The sequence below is a fragment of the Gymnogyps californianus genome, chromosome 3, assembly GCF_018139145.2.
Source record: "Gymnogyps californianus isolate 813 chromosome 3, ASM1813914v2, whole genome shotgun sequence".
Classification (NCBI taxonomy): Eukaryota; Metazoa; Chordata; class Aves; order Accipitriformes; family Cathartidae; genus Gymnogyps; species Gymnogyps californianus.
Window position 1 is genome coordinate 95,714,558 of NC_059473.1, and position 25,935 is coordinate 95,740,492.

The following is a 25,935-nucleotide window of genomic DNA, read 5'->3' on the forward strand; positions in this document are numbered from 1 at the left end:
TGTGAAATATATTATTCATATAAAAGTGAGATTATTACTTTATTGCATTTAAAGCAATGAAGAATGTAGCTCAACAGACATTCATTTAATGACAAAAACTTTGCTTTTATATTATAAAGTAAAAAGTGTAGTAATGGCCAAACAGACTGTTATAAACTTTAAAAACTGCATAAATATATACATTGTGCTTCATGGTGAAGTTTTTTGAAAACTAAACCAAATGAAGCTGTTACAACATGAATTGTTGCTTGAGGTTTATCTATAAAGATTACCTTACAAATCCATTCCACGGGTACTTACAACACACGATGGTAAGAATTGTACACCTGGTTCTCCACTAGCCGCACTAGTGGGAATATACTGTACGAAAAAAACCACTGACATTTTGCACAGGAAGGGCCTGACATAAAGCAGTCACAATGTTCAGACAGGAGCGTCAGGATTCCCAAAGTCTCTTTATTGTCAGTGCAATGAATTATTTTTGTTTTGTTTTTGTTTTGTTCAGTTTGTTAAACTTCTGTTTGAAAGTCACCTTCTTGCACATCTAAAGGCAAGTTCAGACACTTCTCCCATTCTGCTGGTCTGAGTTCTAAAGCATCTTTTGCCTCTGTGTCTAATACATTTATTGTTGTATAGTGTTGGTAGTCGCCTGTGGTTTTGAAACTGTCCCATGGAGCCTTGCTCGGTGCTGAGTTCTCCTGAAGACCAAAGAAAGAAGAATTAAAACCCAGGATGAAATAACGTATTTTCCATTTATAAGGCTGATCACTAACGTGCTCTCATGAGACACAGAAGCCAGAGAGGGGAAATGGCTTTGCAGGGAGCCAGGCTGGCGGGTGTTCAGCACCGTTGCAACTCTTTCTCTGCGAACAATCAACACTTTGGCAGGCTCCTCACCTGAGCTGCCAGCTAAGCCCTTTCTTTAACAAGAACCAATGTGTGTGAGGAATGGCCGAGCGATCCAGTACCAATAGCCATCTTTTCAATAGCGGTTGTGTAGAAAAGTGGGAGAAGAGAAGGGAAGGTAATTGAGAAGAGCTTGCTGCCTGAAATATGGAGTGGTTTGAAACAGAGATTGCCAGCTGGATTTTAAATTGGGGCAGGTGCATGACAGAACCATGGAAACCTAGTCCTTGAAAATGCTGTGAGAGCCACCTTGCTTTACAGGCTGATGAGCTCATGTATATTAGGATTAACAGGCTGAAAGCTCGTTATTTTCTACTGAATGAATTTTTTTTGAACGCTAAGTTTTATAGAGTAAAAGACATTATGGACTAAGACCAATTTAATTAGTAATTTCTGCTGTAACATGTTGGGTGGGACTTAGTTGCCACAACCTTAACATTTTTGCCCCATTTTAGGTGCCTTTGGATTTTCTGCCTGATCTCCAACTATCTTTCATGAGAGGTACAGGTCTCCTTTGAGTTCTGGGTCATCACTGCCTGTACTGTGCTGTAAGACTAAGATACCTGAGGCTGTCTAAAATAGCCTGAGATGCCTATATTTAGGTACCTGGATCACTCTCTGACTGTCTTACAGATAGACCATTCCTCTAGGCAGCTTCTATTAGCAGACCTTTCAAAAACAGAGTGCCAATGCAAAACGGAGTAAACACAACTCTTCCACTGAGATTGCCTTTGAGATTTTGAATTAATTCAAGCTTTACGTGGACAGCAAATCTCAAATAGGGAGGTGAATGCAAACTTTACATGTCAGCAAATCTCAGAAGGGGCAGTGAGCGAGAACTGGGTGCAAAATAACACATATCACAGCTAAAGGTTCATCAAAGAATCAGGGCCAAATTTCTGCTGGATTAAGATGATGTAAATGATGTAAATCCATTGGCCTCACATCTGCTTAATACCTCTTCTTCATGTCTGAGAGCAGCTCTTCTGAAAAAGTTATAGAATACAATGATTCTAGCTCAGTTCCATTTAATATACAATTTTCACATTATAAAATTATATATAAAATTGTTACTAATCATAATATTACTGCTAACAAATATGTCACACTAAATTAGCTGTTTTAATTAGGCAGAATCAACTATTTCCTTGCTCTCATTATCAGATGTAGTCAGGGTGTTATGCATGTGTGTATGAGTGTGTGTGTGTATAAATTTGAATTATGATGATAGCAGAGTCAACTCAGGATGATTTAATTTTTGCTTTTCCCATGGTAAATATTTATAAACCTATTATGGAAAAGACATGGCATTACAGAGACCCTGTGTGCTTTCTGGACCGTCTCACGTATAGGTGAATCTAGCTGGGCTTGTTTGTAGTAACTAATTTAATATCTGCTTGCCTAGCTAGAGGAAAAGCCCTATTGGCCAAATTACATTAGTGAGCTGCTTTCTCTATGTAAAGTCCTTTAGACTTGGTAGGCACATACAGATTTGAAATGTGTTCCCTACAGCTCAATTACTTGTCATCTATAATGATGTCAGTGAGTTAGTTATGGTCTAGTTGTAAAACCTAATGAGTCTCATCATAGGTTAGATTACTGAAAACGTCTTTTGTTCTAATTTCTGAGGCTATCTAAAGGTAGCACAGAGTGAGGTCTTCTTGGGAAATATACTGAATTCAAAGGACTCTTTTTTCATTGTTGCTATTAAGGATCCATCATATTTTAAATATCTAAAAAGGAAAACTTACCATACTGCCTGATTTTGGTACATCCCGAAATCTGTCCAGCGTCTGAAATTTCTGATTTAACTCTTGAAACAACTCCATGTGCCTCTTTCTTGTATGCATAACCTTCTGCAAAATGGAACATAATTGCTTATATTTATAATTGAATCTGGGCTTTTTTAAGAGAAGCATTATTTTCCCCAACATAATAAAGCAAATTGAATTTGGCAGGGCCATCTTTTCCCTATAGACTTGACCAATGGAAATGAATTGCACTGAGCCTTCTCTCTGCTCTGTTTAATGTTCTTCCTGTGTACAAGAGACTGTTTTTACCCCACATTTATTGAGTTGCTGAAATTAAGGGACACTGTTTTTGTGCTAGCCTAGAAGTATTTTGAAAGTGATGGCAGTTTCTCAGAAGGATATTTCTCTTGCGCTTTAGGAATATTTTCTAGAATTTCTGTTTTCAGCGTGGATGTTAATATTTTCATTTCTATAGGAAAGCAACACCAGTTTGTAATGGTCCCTATCGGAATAATTTTTATGAGAACACTGAACTCAGAAATCTTGGCCCCAAATGTTATGTCTTTTTAATTAGACATCTTCTTGTGATTCAGATCATCATAAGATGCAGTTGAAATGGCATTCATCATATTAAGAAAATTAGGCACAGTTTTTCAATCTTACTTGCTTTCTTATGTCATAGACTGGGCAATTGGAAACCACCCTCCCTCTAGCCCATGCACAGAGCACTCTTCCACAAAAACTAATTATATGGCACTCCTGTGCAAGAGGTGGGGATCCCAAACAGCCCCCACAGTTGGAGAATAGCCTCGGCCATGTATCTGCCTTGGCAGCTACATGGAGAGTGAAGCCTGTGTTCAAGCCTAGACTGTCAAGCCTACCATTTGCATTGTTTCCAAACAATTCACACTCAGGTACGGATTCAGACTGGCCTCTGGAGCAAAGCCGAAGGTTGCTTACTGTTCAACCAATCTCATGGTTCTGTGGTCTGGGTGGACAGGGGACAGGAGGGACTGAGGATGCTTCACTTCAGTGCAACAGCAGATGGGCTCAGCTTGGCTTTTCTTAAGCTTTTGTAACTGCTTGAACTTGAGTTACAGCCAGGGCAGCAGCCAATAATGCTGACAGAAAAGATGCAGGACACCAGCCTCTATGCACATCCACTAATTGTCAAGCCTGATTTTCCCTGGCGTTGCACGTGACAAACTCTGCAAACTTATGTACGCAGCACCTGAGTGTGACCCTTCCCAGCAAGTAACGCTTCTGCCAAGACTGGGTTAGTACCTTTTAGAATGGAATGGCAGTAGCTGACCCTCAAATAATGCTTTACCAATACCAATTTTAACTTTCATCTTTCATTTCCATTCTGTGTTTATAAATTTCATTAAATGTGGCTGTTCTCTTGGCCATGCATTTCTACCGCTATGCTGCAGTAACTATATCATCCTTAATAAAGCTACACCGTAGCTTGAGAACTTGTTTCACTTTTGAGAACAGGAAATTGGCAACATTATTCACAAAAGAGACATGAGATACAGCAAGCAATTAAAGACCTATTAACTTAACATGAGTTGTGGGGTGAATGAGGGAAACAACTTTGCAGGATTTGGTGAGGAACTCCTTGTAAAACATAGTTTAACTAGAGATAGCTGATCTAAATTTATGAGGCTAATTAAGTTTCACTTAAGTGATTTTCTAGGGATTCTTTTAAGCTATTGTTGTTATGGAAGACAGGGATATGTAGCAAATTTCATATACATAGAATTTTAAAAAAGAAAGGTTCTGCCTCAAAGATTATTATTGGCTGAAATAAGGAGACATGCTGAAGGGAATAAAACAGATTTGGTGGGTTAAAATACTGGCTCTAAAAGCACGAAATAGCATAAGACTGTGAAACAAGTATCTCCAGTTGGAAACTTTTTAATAGAAGGCTAGGAATATAGAGAATGCTACTTTCTCATTTTTTCTGAATCGTGTACCCAAGAATTTGTTAAATAGCAAATATGAATAATGCAAATGTCTTACTCAGTTCATTACATTATTCCTGAAGAGAAGCAGGTGGGAGGAGAAATTAAACACTTTCAGTGGAAGTCTGCCAGAAAAAAGGCTTTAAATTTTTTTCTTAATAGCAGAATGACTGGTATGCACATGTACCTATGGATCTTTTGGTTGCTTTGCGTTTTCCTGGCTTCCATTTCATAATTCCTACCCACTGACATCCGCCCCTCCCCACTGCTTATAAAGAACTATCTGAACTGAAGGTGCAGTAACTTAAATTTCCAACTTTAACTCTTCTTTTCTAGACTGCTTTTAAATTCCTTGTTAGAAAGCACCATCTTATCTCCTTTCTAGGAAATATGCTCTGTTAGGTAACTCTTTCTCTTTTATGAGAAAATAACCCACAAAGTGTTTGTGGGGGTTTAATCTATTTTCTCTATTAAATGGGCAATGTGGAAAACACAGCTTTATCAATCTTAGAAATACATAAGTTTTATCAATACAGAGCTGGAGATCTTGACCAATATATACTAGGATGATTGTAGTAGCATCAGCACCTGAACAGAATGGAAAAGGAGCTTCTCATGCTGCCCTTTGAAAGTACACCTTCTTTAGGTGCAGCTGGGGATTTACCCATTAATGCCGCATCCTCTCCAGAAGCACCTGAGTTAGCCACCAGGCTACAGACACACATCTTCTTGCGGTCTTTCCTGCAGGCTCCGTAACTTTTGCGCTCCATACCCTAAAGGGGGTCAGGCTGAACTGACAGCCCTTCCACATTTCTACCCCCACTCACAATTAACATCAAGTGGGTGTTTTGAAAAGGCTAAGCCTTACTCTGATGAGCATCTACTCTCAGAAGAGGATTCAGAGCGTGGATGGCTATCATCAAGACGGGAAGGACTTCAGACATAACTCTGTACCCAGCTCCCTTTTTTATTTATGACAGGGTTTTAGCTGAACTGTAGCTCAAGCACAAATATTCTCATGAAGATTTGTGGTCAATCTTATGAATAACGGTAATAATAATAATAATAATAATAATGTCATTCAATTTGCCTGGGAGATTTTCTATATTGTTGCAGGTAAAAATGCTCTCTCTCAAATATTGTACGAAACAGCTAAGTGAAAAGAACAGATGGGGGAATGCCTTCCCAGCCCTATAATGGAAACATGCTGTGTTTTCAAGATGTTATAGGTATGATCAGTTGCCAAACTTAGGAATGGGAAAGGATTTTTCCCTGCAGGCATATTTTTTTTCACCTTTGTCTTTGAAAGATATCTTCAGGTTAGTAAAAGAACTATTTTAAACTTTTGTGTTAGTTTGTAATGTTGTTATAAGGAATAGCTATTGCAGATGAAATTCTGAAAGAATGCAGCTCCAGTAATTAATGATCAATTTAACATTATTGCTGGTGAGAGTCTACTGCTCTGTGGAAAGAAAAGAAGACATTCTGGTATTCACAGTTGTCCTGTGTGTCCTTGCTCTTCCTCATGGGTGGAGCTCAAAAAGAGCCAGAGATGACTTGAATCCTGGGGAGCAGGGTAATAAGGCACTTTTCTGATTTATTTGGCATAAATGTTATTACCAGAGTAGATCCAATGAATGCCTCATAGAAAGGGGAGAGTGGGGTGGATGCTTGGAGAAATCCAGGAGTCAGACCCTCGCATAGAATTTAAAGGTAATTGTGATCTTGAATCCTAAAATGCATGTCAATAATACTGTTTAACTCCCTTGTATGTTTTTGTGTCAGTGCACACCTATTATAAAGTCCTCCTGGGAATTTCCACAGCATCTGTTTTTCTGTTCAACATAATTAGAATGAATTTTATTTGATCTGACAACTAAGTATTAGTGTTGAGCCTTCATGAAAAAGCTACCTGTCCAGCTTTAGGGAAAAACACAACATAATGAGTGGGGTTGGAAGGCATTTAGCTGGGGTTACCACAGCCAGCAGCAGCAAGGATCCAAAATGCCCAGATCTATGAATTTTGGTCATGTTTTGGATACTGGACTGCATGAATGAGTCTAAACTAATCCTTGGTAATAGCAAGAAAAGAGCTGTAAAGCTGTTGCATGTTGACTGTTCATTTTAGCAAACTTCAAAGTTCAAGTAGATTAGTCAGTGTCTTGCAAAATTTAGTAGTGGACAGTACATTATTTAGCAGTAATATTTTCTGCCTACAGACCTAACCCAGTATGTTACAGTCTGTCTTATTTTTTCTACATAAAGGGATAATTTAAGAATGTAATGGTAAACTATTTAAAAAGGGAAAACAAGATACAGGTGGCCCAGTTCTTGAGAGACTCCTAAGATCTATGACAAGGGTTGGCCAGTTTGGATGTCATTTTCCCTCTCCCTCTCCTTTGACTGGAGACATAAGCTTTCTATAACACTACCCAGCAGTCATAGGACTTCTATTATTTATAGTCCATTGCAAAGGCCCTAAATCTACACCCATATTTTGGAGATAACAGGGACAGAGATTATTTTATGGCATTGAGTACAGTCATGGTCTGCCTGTGTTCACACTACATAGCAGCTGGCTTTGAGTTTCAACTGTGGCCCTCAGAAAAAAAATTGCTCTTCATGTATTTCTTTGTTTTTACTTCAAATTGTCTATATTAAGGTGAGTGTTGCATTGCAGCCCACTAACACAGTCTTTTTTTTTTTTTTTTTTTTTTTTTTTAAACAATGGAACTGTGACTCTACCATAGTAAGTCAAACACGTCCAAGACCATTCTCTGGCACCATCTAGCATGGAACGTTCTCCTTGAATACTATGAAATCCTCTTAGTCTCCAAAATAAGAAGTCTACAACCAAATTGCCTATTGTGAATGGTACCTAGGTTGCACTGGTTCCCTAAGGACATTTCAGGAACTGTTTAGAGAGACAAGGGTGATCCAGACTAAAATAGTAAAGATCATTCTAAAAGTTCATCCATATAAAAGCTGGCATTTTGGCACCCAGGAATATTCCCCCAAATGTCTTTAGTAAGATAGGCATAGCCTGAGGGTTTGTCTTGTATGGATATAGAGGATATATATTGGATATGGATAGAGATGTGAGAGGTTGAGGGTGTAGAGAGTGTTAAAAGGAAAAGGATGGAGGGAGCCAAGCTTGACACAGTCTTGTCCATACCGCGTATTTAGCATTTGTTATCCTCAGAACTGTGGAAGGATGTTGTCTCAGAGAATGCGCAGTGGCACTGGTCGCAGCAAACCAGAGAAAGTGTTAAGCACTTAAGTAGTATGGCCAATCACTCTAGCTCGACCTCACCTCCAGACTCTATTCTATTTTGCAGTCAAGCTGCTTTGAAGTATCAGAATAGCAGTGTTTTGGCCACACAACACTATCTCAATTCCCTTCATCAGTATGCCTTGCTGAGCGAAGGAATCTGGGTGGCTATTTGAACATTTTGTGGCTTTTTTATTTTGCTTTACCTCAGACAGACAGCCACGCTATGTGTAAGAACATAGGAAAGTCCACAAGCTTAATCAGAGGAACCATAAAACAGGGAGGTGAGATGGGGTTAGTCTGAGTCAGTACTTCTAAAACACAGCAGCAACTGGCACAGTATTGTTGCCACGCTCGCTTCCTCAGCAGTGACTCCCAATGGCCCCATCCTTCCCTTTTTACAAACAAATATGTTTTCCTGCATTATAATCATACTTCTAAAAATATTAGGCCATGGAGCAACAATGCTGCAAAGAAGACAAGAAGAAAGTGTAAGCATCTTAAATACACTATGTGACTCAAAAGAAAATATGTAATGGGAGGCCTGATTCTTGAAAGCAGAATGTGTACAGCATTGTTGGTGTTTATTTGGTGTTGGATTATGCTCTCCTGAGTGACAGGAAGAATGTTTTAGTATCTGTTGCCACAGAGAATGTCCTCATTGTGAACAGCATGATATTCCTACCTTTCAATAAAAAACAGTAAAATTCAGAGTTCTTTTATTACTATAATTATAAAGCTCCTGTTCATATTGCTTGCATTTAATTTTAGAATTGCTTGCTCATCAGAATACTGTTGTTCATTCATGTTTTTCTTCTTCCTTTCTATGCATTTATCCTAAAGCATATTTAGGATAATCTTTTCATTTTATTTTCCTTAAACTTACTGTGTGAATCTTTGTCTGGTGCATTATTTGAGACATTACACGACTGCTTAAGGTAACTATACTCTTTGGGGGAAAATGACATAGGAGATTAAGGCATGATGTTAAACTACCAAGAAACCACAATCAGACACAGAAGGTCAGCATTTCAGCAAAAGCAGGTCACCAAAGCAAATCCTTCTCTCATTGCAAGGCTTCTGTGACCACTGCTATGGCTGCATTTTGCTAGTTCTGCCTCTTTCTTCTCTATGGACTAGAATCTGAAATCTGAAAGTACATGTGCTGTGCTTACAGCCCAAATAATAATAAAAAATGCTTTTGTTTGCATATGTAAACAGAGAGGGTAATTTATAAAGTTATGGTTGATATATACTGATTACTGGATGTTAAAGTTTAGCCCAAGATCTGTAGGTTCCATGCAAATATTATGATTGTTCAACTTATCTGTAGACACACATAATGAATTATATCAAACTATTAACATGCATAAACAGACAACCTATGCAAAAACCCCAAATCTATAAATTAACATCCCCTTGAAAACTAACTGCTGTATTGCTTCTGGTAGAGAGTAGAGAAAAAACCCTCAAATAAACAAAACTCTAAGAGACTTAATCATACTGACTGAGATGATAGAACATAATGGTCATTAACTAGCACAACCAAACCTTCTCATTCAATGGGGTCTAAATCTGAAATTGTGGATATTCAACCTGAAGAACCTTACATGAACTTGATTTTTTATATAGCAAGTGATCCATAAGCTTTGACAACTGCAGCACCTCATCATTCAAAATTTGACACATTCATAATCACTATTTGGATGTGAAACTCATATGCCAGTAAATTAGTATTGAAGAAAGAGGGATAGAACAAATGACTGAGAATCTCTTGAACAAAGCAACCTTCTGCAACAACGTCTCCTGTCCTGCAAAATTGTCACACTTTTTCAATAGATAGCCAGCAAAACAAAAAAAGAAAAAAAAAAAAAAAGAAAAACAGATGAAAATGAAGAGGCAGAGAATTTAAAAACTGAAACTATGATGGTTAATATTGCAATATGACAGTTTGATCTCAGAATATTTTACAAACAAGTTGCACCAAAGTAGTTTTAGTGAATTGCTCATCACGTTCTGTACAGTACCAATTGAACAATCCTAAGACATCTACTATGTCAGAAGGCTAAAATCTGCTAAAATGAATGCTTCACACTTACTTTTAGGAAAATACTTTTAATAGTCAGGAATAATTCAGTAAAACTTACTTCAAAGTCAAGGTCCGAATAACGTGATTTTCTTCTCTATTAAGCAGTAAAAAAGAAAAAAAAAACATGTTGTATTAACAAGGGGACTATTCACCAAATCATATTAACGAGTCTAAATAACATTCTTGTTTTCCTATCAGATATATATTAGGTATTCTTTGAGAGGTTGTAGATTTTATCTTGATAATTTAAGATTAATAGATGAATTTACATACAGTTTTTTAGACCGGTATCATATTCTTTTCTCTGAAATAAACCAGACTGCGTTTCACCGAGATGCATAACGTGCATGTTATTTGCATGCAATTGAACTTGTTGGTATATAAAATATATCTATTTCTATACTTTCTATGGTATTTGCAAATTATCATCATATTTATACTTTTTACACAGCTATCTATACGTATCTATAATTTAGATTTGTATAGGTATACAGAAATTGATTCTTTCCTACATCAGGCTTACATTGGTACAACTCCATTGATTTTAACGGAATAAATGATAGCAAAATCAAGCTGAAGCCATCTATACCTTCCATAGCTTCAGCTTGTTTGTTTGCAATGACAATCTGGATGGAGAAAGCAATGATTTTGTTTTACAGTTAAGACAAATCTTATTCAAAGCATCTGATATAAAGCAAGAATGATTCTAGTGAAGTAATCGCTTGTATACAATGCAACAGAATATGATTGCTTAGACATATTACAAATAATTTAGCACAGAATTTTTTTACAGATTCTGAAAGAAACCAATTATAAAGTCGAATTATATCAGAAAGAAGCAGAAATATTATAAAAAAGAGATAAAAATATCTTTTTTCTCCTAAGTTTGGAAATTGAATGGCTTGCAATAGACTAAAGAGATGTAGAAACAGCGGTTGGAAGAGCTGAAAAAAAGAGTGCAAAGAACATGTGAATGGAAAGGAAAGATACATTCTCCTTCAGGAAGGAGAGTTAAAGGAAGGGAAAAGTACCCCAAGAAAAGAAAAAGGCTTGCTGCTACAATTCAACCCTAATTTTTGTGGTAGGATAGGATGGCTTTAAGTCATGGTGAATGAACCTTTTCACATTGCACCTAATTTCTGCAGTGAGATACAAATCAAACCCATTAAGTCAAGATGAATAGTGTTACTGACTTCATTAGACTTTGATTTTATTTGGTTTAACAAACATGCAGGTTTTAGTAAGCTGTTCTGTTTTCTTGCAAGTGAAAGAAATAATTATACAAGTCTTTCAGTTGTAGAAAGCGGAAAATATTTGGTCTCTGAGCCCTTGATAATACCACTTTATGACATGTTGTCTGGTTTTGTAGTAAAATCTTGATGCTCCAATCCACAATAACATGAATAAATCACTGTAGCACTGCCGACACACTGATGCCTAAGGAGCTGGGAGGCAGTATAAAAGAACAGTCTATAAAACAATTAAACCAACCACCAATAACAAGCTTTGGAGAAGCTATCTTTAATCAGCAAGGCTTGATTTAACTTAGCACACTTAAAAGAGAGTGTTTAAAAATAAATCAAACAATTGTGCAGAAATAAGTAGCATGAAAATATGGAAACAACAAAGGTCTTGGAGGTAAGAAAAATATGAGGACATTATGCAGAAATTCTTAAAGTAGCTAAGTTCTTACTTCTCACTCATATTAAGGGGGCCACGGTCCAAGTGTACCTTTGACATATAGGCATTCATCATTCCACAGTAAACCAACACCTGAAAAAATCTACGTATTTCTAGTGAGGAACGATCTCTTTTTAAGGTGCAATTAGAACACATCTACCACTGTAAAGGCTCAGTGGTTACAAAAGAAGAAACTTGTACAGAAGATAATGAGGTGAAGTTTACAGGAGCAGCTTTGAAAAATGCTTGAAACAGCTATTTTTAAGCTACAGTTCAGTAATAAACCTGATATCATTGAACCGTCTGACTGAGAACCCTAGGTGAAAACATGGAAAATTTAGGAAGAAATGTGTAGTTTGCTAGATACTGTGATTTATAAAATTGGAGCATTTGTGTTTTGCCTTAAGTCTGCTTGACCACAGTGAAAATATTCTTAGCATAGCTGGATTATTAGGTTTTGCAGCCAGACAACTCTATTGCTGTTTACATGGTAAAAAGACATATCTAACAGACTGCAATATATTTAACTGTGCTATTGTCAGAAAGTGGTAACTATTGCATTTTTGCTGTTAGATCACACCAGTTATGACCAAACAGGTCATACCACAGGTTTATCTCAGTGAGTTTTTTTCTAGGGCTCAACAAGAATCTATCACAAACACATTTATTTTAAACTTATATAATAAAGAACATCTGTTCTGTGGTTGTGCTTCACTTTTTTCCATGGCTGCATATGGTGAAATACAGCACAAGTGCTGTCAGAGCCTATTCTCTTAAGACATAAAAAGTATGTAACTGCCACAGGTTCGAACAGTAGCAGCCAAGTTCTGTGAATTTCTGAAAAACAAAGGTTGCTGGTTATGAATGTGATCCTGCACCACTGAAAGTCATCTGCAATATTGTCACTGACACCACCAGGTACACGATCAGGTCCTCCTGGCTACTACATCATTGCCTTGAGATGACTGCACTGTTATTTTTTGAGAGAGGGAACATATTCAGAAGCATGAAGTCATTGGGAATCTTAATTTATAAGGATGAAGTTTCCCTTTGGTCCCAACTGGAAGTTGTCATTTTACTAAATTTTTCTCCTAGTTTCTGTATGATATACAACAAGCTTAAAACTTGCAAATCAACACTTTAATTGTGATTGTACATATACTTTTTTTCTTAAATGAAGTTCACTTGTTGTGTCTCTTTCGGCTCAGAAAAATGGGATTTTCCACACATATCTAAATGCTTTCAGAAATCAACCATCTGGCTCATTCTACAATTTAAATTAATGAAAGCCAGCAGCTGAGTGAAGTAGAGTAAGGGGAAAAAAAAATTCTTGCATCAAATAAGCTGCAGAACTGGTCACACCAGTACATTTCTTTTCAAAAAGCTGTTTCTTTTACCCACCTGCAAAACTCAGAATGATTTTAACCAACATAAAAATTAGACTGGAAGCTGGTGTTTTTTTCAAGGATCAGTTGGAGATCCACTTGAATATTAATGTTAGTAGAATATAAATAACAAATGACTGTAAAGGATAATATCTATGGTTTGCCTCATTTAACATTTTGTATTTGACCAGGTTCTGCAGTGATGCTTCAGGAATGATATAGAGAAGGGCAAGTATAAAGTGATATTTCTGCTGCAATACCCTCCCTTGTTCTTCAGTGGTTTAGGAATTTCCTTGGGAGGAGCTTACTCTGCTGAGCTTAATAACACTTTTTTACATGATTCCATTAGTCTAATCATGTTTTGTAATGATTCCTAATTTTGACATCCAAAATGTGCTGAGGTAATGAATTCCACAATTCAAATATGCATAGTGCGAGAAAGAAAATCATGTTGTTTATCCCTTTGCCTTTTCATTTGATGCTCCTCTTTTTTATATTATAGGAAATATGAATAATCGTTCCCTGTTCACTACTCAGTTGTCTGTTTTCCAAACTGAAGAGCCCTAATGCTGGAGACCTGCAAAGGTAATTAATAAAGGGACTGCCTAAAAAGCTCAAGACACATGCAATTATTTAGCATCAGGGAGTTAGCTGGGATAATTCTGAAAAAGCCGAGGGGTATGGGTAAGTAGCGAACTGCAATCCATGCACAATTACAAATGCTACAAAAAAAAGGTCAAGTCTCCATTTAAGCGGGCCAGGATGTGAACAGCCCTTTCTGAACAACTCCAGTGAGTTGCGTTGGCACTCTAAACTGACAGAAGCCAAATCTTGCCTGTAAACTGGGGAAATTTCAGATGAGAGCAGCAAAAAGTACTTTTAAAGAGTTAATAACACTGGATCAAGGGGAAAAGATAAAAGAATGATACAGCTTGTTTAAACATTGGCTCTGAAAGAGGCAAACACAGAAGTTTGTTCAGAAACCTTAGAAGGATATAAACACTGATAAAGAAAGCTGGTGTGAGAAAAATCTGAAAATTTGTAGTTCAGAAAAAAATAGAAGAAAAGAAAGGAAATTTCAGAGATGCTGTTGGGAATAAAGAAAGTTTATGTAACTATGAAATAATCTGCTAAGGGAAACAGTGGAAGCCCTTACCTCTACTCTTGAAAGTGAAGTTTGACTATGTATTAGAGAAATATGCTGTAGAAAATGTTCTTGCACTGATAGAAGAGACGACCTGACAAGATTTTTTCCATCTCTGATTTCTACAGCTCTTTGATCTTAATAGATAAAATCCATTTTACAGCAAAAAAACCCCTCCATCTTTCATGCCAGGACCAAAGTGAAACTCTGTGAAAAGAAGTCTGCAGAAGTAATTTATTTTAAATCAATTTTACTTTGTACTAATCATGTATAGTTTCTCTGTGTAATTCCAGAGCAACTTTAAACTCCGCTCTCTGAGGGACAAAAATAGAATACTGAAGAATAATTTCCATACACCAGCATGCACTAATCTGCTGGCACCAGGAAAGAGCTGCTCTCACTAAATGACTAATAAAATCCCTCTCCATCTCTGTAAAACGACAAATGTCTGGTTTTCTCCTTATTCTAGTCTGCATTACACCACTACCTGATTAATTACATGAGATACTTCTGAAGATATATTGCATTGTGCAAAGTATAATTGAAACCAGAGATACCATATTATAGCGAGGGCTATAACCATGCTTCCATTAATATAAAGCCTTATTATCAGCAGTTTATAATTCACCCTGAGATTAGATTTGACATACAAGATCTTAGCCTGGGGAGGATTTTTTCCCTGAACAAAATTAAAGGAAAATCTTTTTTGGCCCTCAGAGATATAAAAGTGGAAAGTGGATAGACAGTTTTGATTTCAAATGCCTTTTGTGTGTATATAACTGAAAAAAACCTTAGTTTCTGAATAGAAGATTATGTTGGCTGTTAGTTCATAACATAAGCTAGACATAAACCAAGAAAATTTTCATGAAAAAGTGGATTAGCTCTTTAATGTGGGAATTTTAAGTCTCTAAAATACACTAGCAAATTTAGCATATCAACACACAGCACAAATGTAACTTTAGAGATCTCAATTTAAAACTATTCTGGCAAATTATTCTGGTTTGCTGCTCCCTTTTTTTATAGGGTAACCTGCAGGTGTATTTACTCAATCAACAAAACCCACTTGTTTTTTGTTTCTGAAGGCTTTGGGGTGAAACAAAGCATTTCTTAAATGGACAAGCCATTGAAAATATGTTTCTTAAGGATCATATGTAGTTAAGATAGCTGCTTATAATATAAAGTCTGAAATATATGCTACACTTAACAATTTAACAATTAAAATTTTGGTTCTTTACATCTTCAGTTACTAGAATCAACTCTGCCTGATTCTACCCCCACTCCTGTACGGTACCCTGAAAATAAGCTGCAAAAATTTCTGAAGTCAGAGAAATCTGAGACCTACTCATTCAAGCGAAAGAAAGAGAGGGTTGTTATAGGGCTAGACTTCATTTCACTGAGTCACAAAATTGGCAAGAATTGTCTCCACAGCTTATTGAAGAATGAAATGAGGAATGGGAGGGAGAGAAATCTGAGATACAGAATGCCTGAAAATAAATGCAATGTGGAAACATGATAAAGAGGAAATTCCTGTGGTGCTCGTCTCTCTATTTTTGCGCTCTCTCTCTCTCTCTCATATCATAAATCAAAATGACTTCACACCATTTTGCTTTTGTTCTGCCTGATGCTCTGGTACTTTATTGACAAGATTGACTGTTTTAACTGTGTATTTTTTCTCTCCTTTCCTGTTCTTTTTTTATTTTAGACCTTGCTCCTTCCCTAATGCGTTTATTTCATTCTTCGTAACACTTCCATTTTAAGCTGCTTCTCCATTTCTGCCATCTTTCTTTTCCTTTTTTCAGCATACTTGTCTTTCTTTTCTCTCCTCTTTATGTATACCTTTACTTTTTCTTTGCACTTCACTATCTTTAATGTATCCCTTTATTTTCTCAGCTGTAACAGTTTTTTTTCCCAAAGTCCCACATCAGCAATTTGGCCAAGGAGCTCTGGAGTTGACTTTCTTTGAATGTATTAAGAGCTCTCATGAATGAATACAGAAGGATTATTTTGGTCACACAATCAACTTCCCATCTAAGGGCTTTATGTCTTTCTCCACGTAAAGATCTCATAGCAGAAACTGAGACAGAAAAATAAAGAAAGAAGATATGAGACTGGAAGGAGAATTCCAGTCCTTTGCATGGCAAACAGTTTGGGAAGTCCTTTCCTTCCTGTTCTTATAAAGCAGATGCTCTTTTTTTCCTTTAATAAATGTTTCTATTGCCTGTCTTTGCATGCGCTTCCTCTTATAATAGTTAAAAGTCTTTGTCTCCTTTGAGCTCTTTTCCATTTCTGCTTACACTACAATAACCATAGTTCCCTTGAAAGAACCCGTCATTCTTCTTCCATGAAGGTAACGATGCAAGTCTCCTTGCATATTCAGGCAGCAGGTATCTACTCCCTCTTGCATTTTTTGGAACAATAAAAAGAAAAGAATTGCTTATCCTGGAGATACGCTGCACAGATCAGCTTCTTCCTCTGCATTTAAACCTCCTAACCTTTCCTTGCATCTAAGCGGCTGGGAATGCACTACTTCACTTCAAAGGAATTTAATTTTAATGAGATCACCACTTTGAGTGTACATTTTCAAAACAAAAAACATTCCAAAAGAGTGTATCGAGAGTGCTTTCTTCATTAAAATCAAAACACTTTGAACTGAAGGAGCATACTCCAAGCCACTTCGATGCCAAGGTAGCAAAGCCAGTTTTAATCCATGCATATAAGGGATGTGCAGGAGATTAGCCAGATGTTCAATTACTCGTCCTAAGAAACTCTGTGATGTACTAATATGCCTGCCTGTGCCTAAAATTGCATGAGTACTGTTGGGTACATACCAAATAAAATAAAAAATCACTGACTTGCACATTGGGAATCTGCAGATCCTTAAATTTATACTTATTTGGGCAATACTTGTATGTAAATATTATGGTATTCTCAGATTATCTTTTGAAAGTTGGAATTCTTCCATATATAATAAAGCATTTGATTGTTCCCAACTAAGCATTTTCTTGAGAAAAAAATATGCAGATATAAAAACTAGAAGAAAGTTTGTGACGCACCATAGGATTCATCCAACTAAATTTAGGACATCAACATTTTTTATGTTTATGTCTGAACTACTCATTCTGGCTTCCTCTACGGCACCTGAAGAGAGACACCTGCACTGAGGGCATGTGATTTACTTCATCTTGGAGCACATGTCTAAAAGTGGCCCAAAAGTGCCTATTTCTCTCCATTGACTCTAAAGAGGAGCCAAATGTGAAAAGCTCTTTTTCCATATCAGATAGGGAATGCCTACATTTAGATATCTAATGATAGGGGTGATGGATCCTCCCTGCAGCGTTAAAAGACAGGACATATGTTCTTGTGCTGATACTATAGTTGTGTTCCAAAACATCCATTACCAATGATGATAATGAATACAAAGTCTAAATAAAAAAGAACATGAAAAAGACCTGACATTTCAGCCTTCACTTTTAATAGCTTTGGGTTTTTGTCTATGTGTTTATCTCTCTATACACTTTTACATTATTTGAATAGACACATATTGTTCTAAGGGCTGATCATCTCTTGGAATGTGCAAAATACAGAAAATAATTGATTTCATGAACTTAGGAGGGTAAAGTTGTTACTCAAAAGCTAAATTTTCCAAACATATTGAATTCTTTGAATGATAATGCATATATTTATGCAAACTGGTTCCTTGAAACACAATACTCTAGTGTTTCACTAGTAAGACAGAAATGAAATTTAAAAGAAATAATTTTATTTTACAATGCAAAAAAATGTAGAGTTTCTATTGTCCAAAGTGTCCTCTCATTTTGCTCGTTCAGTTTTATGGCCACAAAACTAGCATCTACCATGAAATGAGTGGACAAATAAGAACTATTGTATGTATGTCTATATATTGTATTTTACTGGGTGTCCAGTGGCAAACAGTTATGCCTCTAGTATTTTTGTGGCTAGAGGTGTTTGTGGGTTCATAATTACACTTCTGAATTCAGAAGCTGGGTTGGATCTTGGCTGAAAATGCGTCACTTGACATCTTAAGGCACTCTGATGAGATGATAAATTCTCTAACCTCTGTGTAAGCTATTCCCGTTATTATGTTCTTAATAATTACTGACCTTAAATTTAAAAAAAAAAAGAAAGAATTGTGTTAACACAGGTCACAACTGCCTAAGTGCATTTTAATTACATGGTAGTTGATAATTAGTGTCTAATTACATGATAAAAGTAATAGCAGTATGCTAATTCCAGAGAAGGCACCTGGAAACATGAAGTGGAAAACAGTGCAGGAACCCAACTCCCTGTACAGAATATGCAGAAGACACAAAGGGAGGCCTCCACCGCCTCTCGGGACATCTCTGTTTCTTCAGAGAAGTGAAAGGGGAGCTGTCCCTATAGAGCAGAAATCCTTTATGTTGGACTTCGGGTGGGACAGCAGTATGAGCTGATAGGAGAAGGAGGCTTCCTACTGCTCAGGATCTTCTCCTTTAGAGATGGTCTAGTCATGCTCTGTCTAGAAAAACGTGGGCAGAATGATCTTGAATGTCCTGCTGCAGGTTTTGCCGCTCCATAGTGTCTGACAAAGCCTTGTTTTTTGAAAGATCTTGAAATCTAAAATTATATTGTACTGGACATCAAAAATATTTTGGAAAAAATCCCTTGCCCTCCCTTCTTTATTTTGTTTATGGCAGCAATAAAAGTTAATCCAGCTGGTCAGTTCTAGCCAATAGCATTTTGGGGCTTTACCTCAAGCCTTGCTTCTTACACACTGGGTACATAAAACCACAATCACATTCTTTATCTGACTGGATCTGCTTATCTGGATCTGCTTGAGACTGATTTTCTTCTATGTACAATTTTTTTCATGTTCCTATCTACATTGCAGCACATCCTTGTCAAAAGATGAAGTAATGGTATATGAACAAGTAGTGCTGAGAACCACAAAGGCAAACACAAAAGCCAACAGAGTTCCTTTAATTTCTGATCTGCCCTAATATCTGTTTTTTTCCTAATACATGGAATTATGCTGGGTTCAGTTAGGTTTAATAAAGTAACAGTTTACAGCTTTCTGAACAAAAATACAGCTTTCTAAACCTAATATATTTACCAAGTTAGAGGAGACTAAATATTTACTACCAATTTTTATTATATTTTACTACATTTTCTACTACAAACTTAGTAGTCTCTTCTGAGCATAAAAATTATATACAGAATGGTGATTCAGATTTGCTACCTATATCCCATCTGAGAGGTAAGCTTAAAATATGATACAAATACAGTTAAAAAAAATGAAGTCTAAAGGAGCAGTACATTATATTCATAGATTTTCAGGCACATTTTCCAAAGTGGCCTCAGGAAGTGGAACTCTTTGTAAGATGAAGTAATTATTGTCCCAATTTTTACAACTTAACTAAGGTCTCCTTTTTTCAGGTCTCCTAGATGGCCTTTGTCACCAATGGAAAGAAACAGGCATCACCAGAGAGCAATTTAGACCTCAGGTGGAGTGGATTATATGGTGGCAGGTATGTCTCTTTTCTCAAGGAATTGTGAACCTTCCCTAGATATCTCATCCATATGTCTAATCTTAACCGGGCTGGATTTGAGTCTCTATATCTGACAAAAAGAATCTGAGAGATGGTATTGTAGATACATAGGAGAGGATACTACGGGAAGGTGACTTTAGCTATCCTGCTTCTGGGGTTGCATTAAATTGCAGAAGAACTCCTGTGCACCACCCAAGATCTTTTAACTAATATATCTGAGCTGAGGGCAGTGACTTCTTTAACGACGCAAACTTGCTTTGTAAGAGCCTGTCTGTCTGAGCACTGAGTGGGCAAGCGCTTGCACTATCTTTTAGAAATAATTTTGAAAATTTGTCCCAAGATTATACATGTTCACTTTAACAACAAACAAAAAGTGGGTACTATTTGATTACTTGCAAAACCCCACACTTCATTTTTCAATTAATTTTTTCAGTTAAATTATGTCTTATAAAAACTTATGATAGTACACACACAATATAAACAGCAAGGGAAATACTTCACTTTCAAACCTTGTAAAGGCATCTCTTGAAAAGAAACTAAGTTCTGTTCTTCTGCCCAAACTCTCCACTCGATACACACATAAAATTTCAACTCAATTTTAAAAGAAGTACCACAAGTATCCCCTATTCTATGAAATATTGGCTACAGTTCTGTGTCTAACAATTGAAAAATCAGGTAAAGTTACTGCTTCCCTACACAGACGGGTCCAAACATTGCAGAGTAATAGCTAATGGCTTCAAGTTTACACATACAGTAGGATTTTTTTCCATCTGGAACTTCTTTCAGAGAATGAGTAAGTACCATATTTTTCTCATTTGTCTTTTTCTTTCCCACCAACTGCTACATTTCATAACATTTGAAATGCTGGTGAAATATATTTCCAATTCTTAAGGAGGCCCAAGTATGAAATCAAGTCCACCTCACTGGTGGTTTTGCATAACTAAAGGCTCAATAGGAATGGCAGTATTTGAAATTTAGGTCTTAAGAAATGATGTAAATACCTTTCACTTTTATAATGTTTAAATCTCACAGACAGATTATAGTAATGAACTGAAACCCTTTTAAAGTCTTTTCAGTTCACTTTTGCAATCTGACTGGAATCTAGGATACTCCACATGCAGTCCACCTGTACCTGTTGCACACATCAGTTGTACCAATGCCTGCACACACATGCAAACATGCAAATGTGTATAGAAAATAAATCAGTAAATAGTAAATGATTGGATGGAAGAATCCAAGATTTACACTAATGAGAGCAGAATCAGACCTGTCATATCTGAGACAGATATGATTGTCAACAATAAAATGGCAAATATTTTCAACTGCATGTGCTTGCAGGTAGGGTCAATGGTTATCGTTTGTATCTTGCAGGAATAGTTTTTCTTCTCATAGCAACACAGTATTTTCCAGTGGACTTTACCTGGTAGGTCACGAAATCCTTTGCAGTTGTGTGGAATGTTAAATCTCCAGAACTATACAGTTTCATACAGACTGGCTCTGAAACTTTAATCTTGTTTTCTAGGCATAAACACTTCTGACAATGAGAGAAATATGAACAGCAGTGTATGATCCCAAACAATAATTTATACTGAATTAAAACATTAGCTTCACCCCTTAGACACAAGACACAATTTATTGTCTTATCATATAATTAGAACCACAGAGCATGCAATTTGTTTATGCACTACTGACCTCTAAAGAGCTCATTGATATTGTGGATCCAGTTTCACTTCTTGATAATCCTGCGTTGTCATCCAGCTCTGAGGCAATGAAATTCTTCACTGCTGTGCGGGGCTCAAATGGTAAATTCTGCATATGTTCTTGGGTGGGAAGATGCTGGTCTAAATTGATATTAAATTGGTCCATTACAGAGGGATTCATATTGAACTCTGGATTAACTTTGTAGTGCAACAGCCTTTCATGAGGCAACGTATCCATGCCTATATTCATTTTGCTCTCATCTTTCAGTGATGGCTGGGTATTTACTGAGCCCCGGGGCATGACGATATAGTCGCTTTCTATCATCCGTTCTTGAGGATGGACTATGTCCATATCTGCACCTCTCAAATTATCATCAGTGCATAAATACACAGTCCTCCGCAACTCACTGTTGTCTTTTTTCAAGCACTGATTGGCCAGTTCACTCATACTCATAGGCATGTGGAGACCTGTTGGTTGCTGGATGATGACTTTGGAGATGATGTTTCCAGGCAAGGTAGAATAGCTCATTCCTTCAGGGTTTGGTCCCTTCTCCTCCTCTTCATCATTTAGTGAAATTCTAGAAAGCGTTCCTGTTATAGTAGCTGCTCTGCAAGGTCCAATGTCTTTATGCAGAACTGTGGGTCAGAGAACAGAATTCTTATAACATGAAACCATGTCTGCCTAACACTGCTTTTTCTTGTGGCTTTATTTAGCAGCACTCCCTTTACCAGTGCATCTTCTTAACTCTTTTTCTATCCATTTAATAACTTTTATTCTGTAAATATTGTTTTGGGAAGATTGGTTTGTTTTTTTTTTTAGATCAACATGTCTTAATCTACCATGTATAACTGACACAGATCTCTGACTAAGCCTCAGTCATTTATATAAATTAAAAACACTCCTTCATTTATTCCTACTGCCTTACATAGATCTTAGGTGACCTACAGCTTAAGCAAAAGCCTCCCATGTGGAACTCGATTAAGAGTTTTCCAAAAAAATACACTATGACATCTGTACTGCTATTATTAACTCCACATAACCTCCTGGAAAATGTCAAACAGTTTGTAAGGCAGAATCGTTTTGTCAATCCATTGTAATGACCTTCCATAAGATTATAACTATGAACATGTGTTCCTGAGCTCCTAAACATTCCTTTTCACTGACCTTTTTAAACTCTTCTGTGTTAAATTATTTTTAAATAAACGTGACAAAAAATTATCCACATGGGAAGAAATTCCATTGGTATCAGAAAGACATATTTTGCTGCATCTGAAAAGGTTATAAAGAATATAAACCTGTCTCATAAAACAGTCGTAATCCACTTCTGGTGTAGACCTAGGCCTTCCTGGTCAAACTTGTAGCAACATCCAGCAATTTTTTTGTTGGATTTAGCTCCACATGTAAAAGTTATTAATCCTGTCACAGAATACAAAATTTCCAGGAGCACTGAAGTATCCAGTCAAAAGCAAAGCACCTATTTAGTCACGATTATTGATCTTAAAAAATAAATGTAAGTCTATAATTCAACATTTGTAATGAAAGAAAAATGATAGATAGTAAGAAAAAAAAAAATAAAGTAACCAATTACTGGGCTTATTCCATCTGGGTGCAAGGATTTTCTTGTCCCAGTTGAAAATATTTTAATTCACACCAGTGCTAGTTTGTGCAATAAAATCCAGCTCATGGGCTGAGACAGTAAGACAACCTGAAGTATCTCAGGTGTTACATTTATATCCCTTTTGGTAGCCTGAGGGCTCTGATGACCCAGATCCCCCGGTACCTGTCAGTTCACTGCCATGTTCCACAGCAAGCAGCTCATAAGGCATCCCACTCTCCTACCTCACACAAAACTGCCTCTCATTTTTCCATTATGAAAAGAACAATTTGCCTCTAAACAACAGTGCACAAATACCCGACTTCAGTGTGGTTGCTTCATTGTTTCCAGTCACACTTGTTAAGACACTTCAACCAGTGACCTCTTCTTAAATCTTTCACTAAAAGAAACTGAGTTTAAATGTTTATCTAGTAAAGCCTGTTCATAACTGTATTCGAAGTCCATCTCTTTAAGGATGCCCCTGACAAGGCTCTCCATACTGCAGAGCTATGTTGGCAAAGGTAAGAAGTAGGAGCTACATGGACCAATGCTGGACTTTTGTCTGCATTGGATGGTGACAGACATGCATTTGTGTTACAGTGTACTATCTTGCTCCCTTCAAAATACACGTGCATATTAAAACTAATCCATATGGAAGAATTATTAACATGTTGCAAGAAACTGAACTGGAAGATTTTTAAAGGTGGGTGACTGGAAACTCAAACTTAACCTTAATGAGATCAGCCTTCTTGGCTGCCCATATAGCCAGCGAAAAGAGACAGTGTCCTCCAGGTGGGTGATGCAGAACAGCTGAGTCAGGCTTCTGCCCTGACTCACCCTGTGCAGAGGACCCCCTCTCTCTCTTTCTTTCTCTGTTCAATGAAAACAGAGGGTGTCTAGGCAGGATTGCCTCCCTAGGTAAACTGTCCTTCGGGAATATCTCCTAGATTTAAAAATTTCTATGGGGTTTAAAGGGTCATTTATTTTACACTGTGCTTTATTTAAGCAAGGTTGGCAAATAAATTTCTTAAAATGTGTTATTTTTAATATGCAGAAAAAGACATAGCTGACTCATTAAAGATCACATTACTGAAATGTCTTAAAAAACCCAACTTGTTCTGATAAAGTAGAATCAAATTTCATTTTCTTGATACCATGTTGCTGAAGCTACTGTTGATTTCACTTAGAGCCCTAAAAAATTTACCCTCTTTAAAACTAAACCAGTTGATGCATCCTTCATATACATAGCTTTTAAGACACACTATGTTAATTTTTTTTTTTTTGGTAGCAAAATGACTGTTTCACATTTGCTTGTGTACCAGGGCAAGGAAAATTTTGTGTATAAGACTGATCTTCTTTCCAAAACCATTTGCTTTCTAATAGGCAATCATACCTTTGGCTGCTTCCCAACTGCTGAATTCTAGTAAAAGGCTTTTGCAAGAAAATGAAATAAATGTGTTCATACAGTGGCATCACTTTTTTTTTTACATTTATAAATATGTGTTGTAAACAATTAAATTCTGATATTTTTCTGGTTTTCACTTCACAAGGAACTAGTACAAGACTTCTTTTTGTTGGCTAAATACTCTCTCAATGTTCTTACCTGACCGACAAGCAATGTCCACGTCCTTTTCAAAATCGGTCTGTAAGAAGAAACAACGAAACAGGACAACCATTATTAATTGAAAACTAAACCACAATACCTTTTTGCCAACTAGCGCTTCCAAAATGTCCTACTTACAGAGTCATAGTCTCTTAAAAGTGGTTTCTTGTTGCTGAGAAGGTGAAGTGTACTGTTTTACAACAGCAGAGCTTTACAAAGTTTCCTAAAGTATAACTGGGTGGTTTTCAAAGTATGCTGCCTGACCAGAAAAAATAAAATAAAATAGGTGGAAGTAGAGTATATAATTTTAATAAAACGATACAGTGTATAGTTTTTTTATGTATATGGAAGAGTAACTTCTACATCTCATGGAAGGATCATCTTTAAGGAAGCTTTTCATAGTAATTTTATAAACAGAAATATGGAAAATAGTCTGCAATACAAATTACTGTGAATAATTGTAATCCAATTAGTCCACCCTGTCTGAAACTTCATTAATTTGTTATGAAGTGGTTATTTGTTATATAACATTCTGTCCATCCTTGCTACTAACGTAATCACATAACGTTTGTACTCCCTGAAAACAATTATTATTTATTTCGTTGAGCAAAAACAAATTGTAAGACCTAAGAATTAATTTTAATAGTTGAAAATCCAAGCACACTTTTCCCAGTTAAGCAAAATTATTTATCCTGTTATAGAATTCAAGTAATTTTCAACTGTTTTTATTTCCACAGAAAGTTTAGTACATGAAAAATGTTTAATAAAACTGACCTCCTTCTTGATTGTGAAGTCCAAACATTGGATTCTTTTCTGATTCACCATTGTTTGAAGGTCATCTGCTTGCTGAGCCTTGCATTTTTTTAGGGCCTGATCCTGTCCCCATTATAATCAATGACAAACTGTCATTGAAAGCAAAGGGACCGATGTTCTGTCTTAGTATACCACCTACCAATATTAGTAAATCCAAATTGGCATACTAAGAAAGACATTCACTGTCTCCTTAATTCAAGCCACTAAATAGATTCCCCCTCTAGAATGTCTAGCACTTTCTCCTTCTCTGAATTAGTTGAGAGGAACATTTTTCAAGGCCTTATGAAGGCAAGAATCTCAAATGTATCAGTGTTCTTTACACCAACAGTAGGAAAAGTCGTGATATATTATTAGATTACTTTCTCATTTTCTATGTAAGAAACTTTTGTCATAAAGAACACTGGTGGAAGATAATAATTCACTGTGCTCCACTAAATGATCACACCAATAATTTAAAACTTGCTAAGAGATTTAAGCAAGCAGAT

General features: G+C 36.6%; 1 protein-coding gene across 1 annotated transcript in view; it reads right to left on the bottom strand.

Annotated features, from left to right (window-relative positions):
• Window positions 1–509: 509 nt before the first annotated feature.
• ADGRB3 (adhesion G protein-coupled receptor B3) overlaps window positions 510–25,935 on the bottom strand; it is a 473,802-nt gene continuing 448,376 nt past the window's right edge. The window contains exons 27-31 of the mRNA XM_050893783.1: window positions 24,638–24,677; window positions 21,432–22,075; window positions 10,043–10,078; window positions 2,658–2,762; window positions 510–698 (exon numbers count right to left, since the gene is read on the bottom strand). Coding sequence (XP_050749740.1) covers window positions 510–698; window positions 2,658–2,762; window positions 10,043–10,078; window positions 21,432–22,075; window positions 24,638–24,677 — 1,014 coding nt within the window. The remainder of the gene's footprint in view (window positions 699–2,657; window positions 2,763–10,042; window positions 10,079–21,431; window positions 22,076–24,637; window positions 24,678–25,935) is intronic.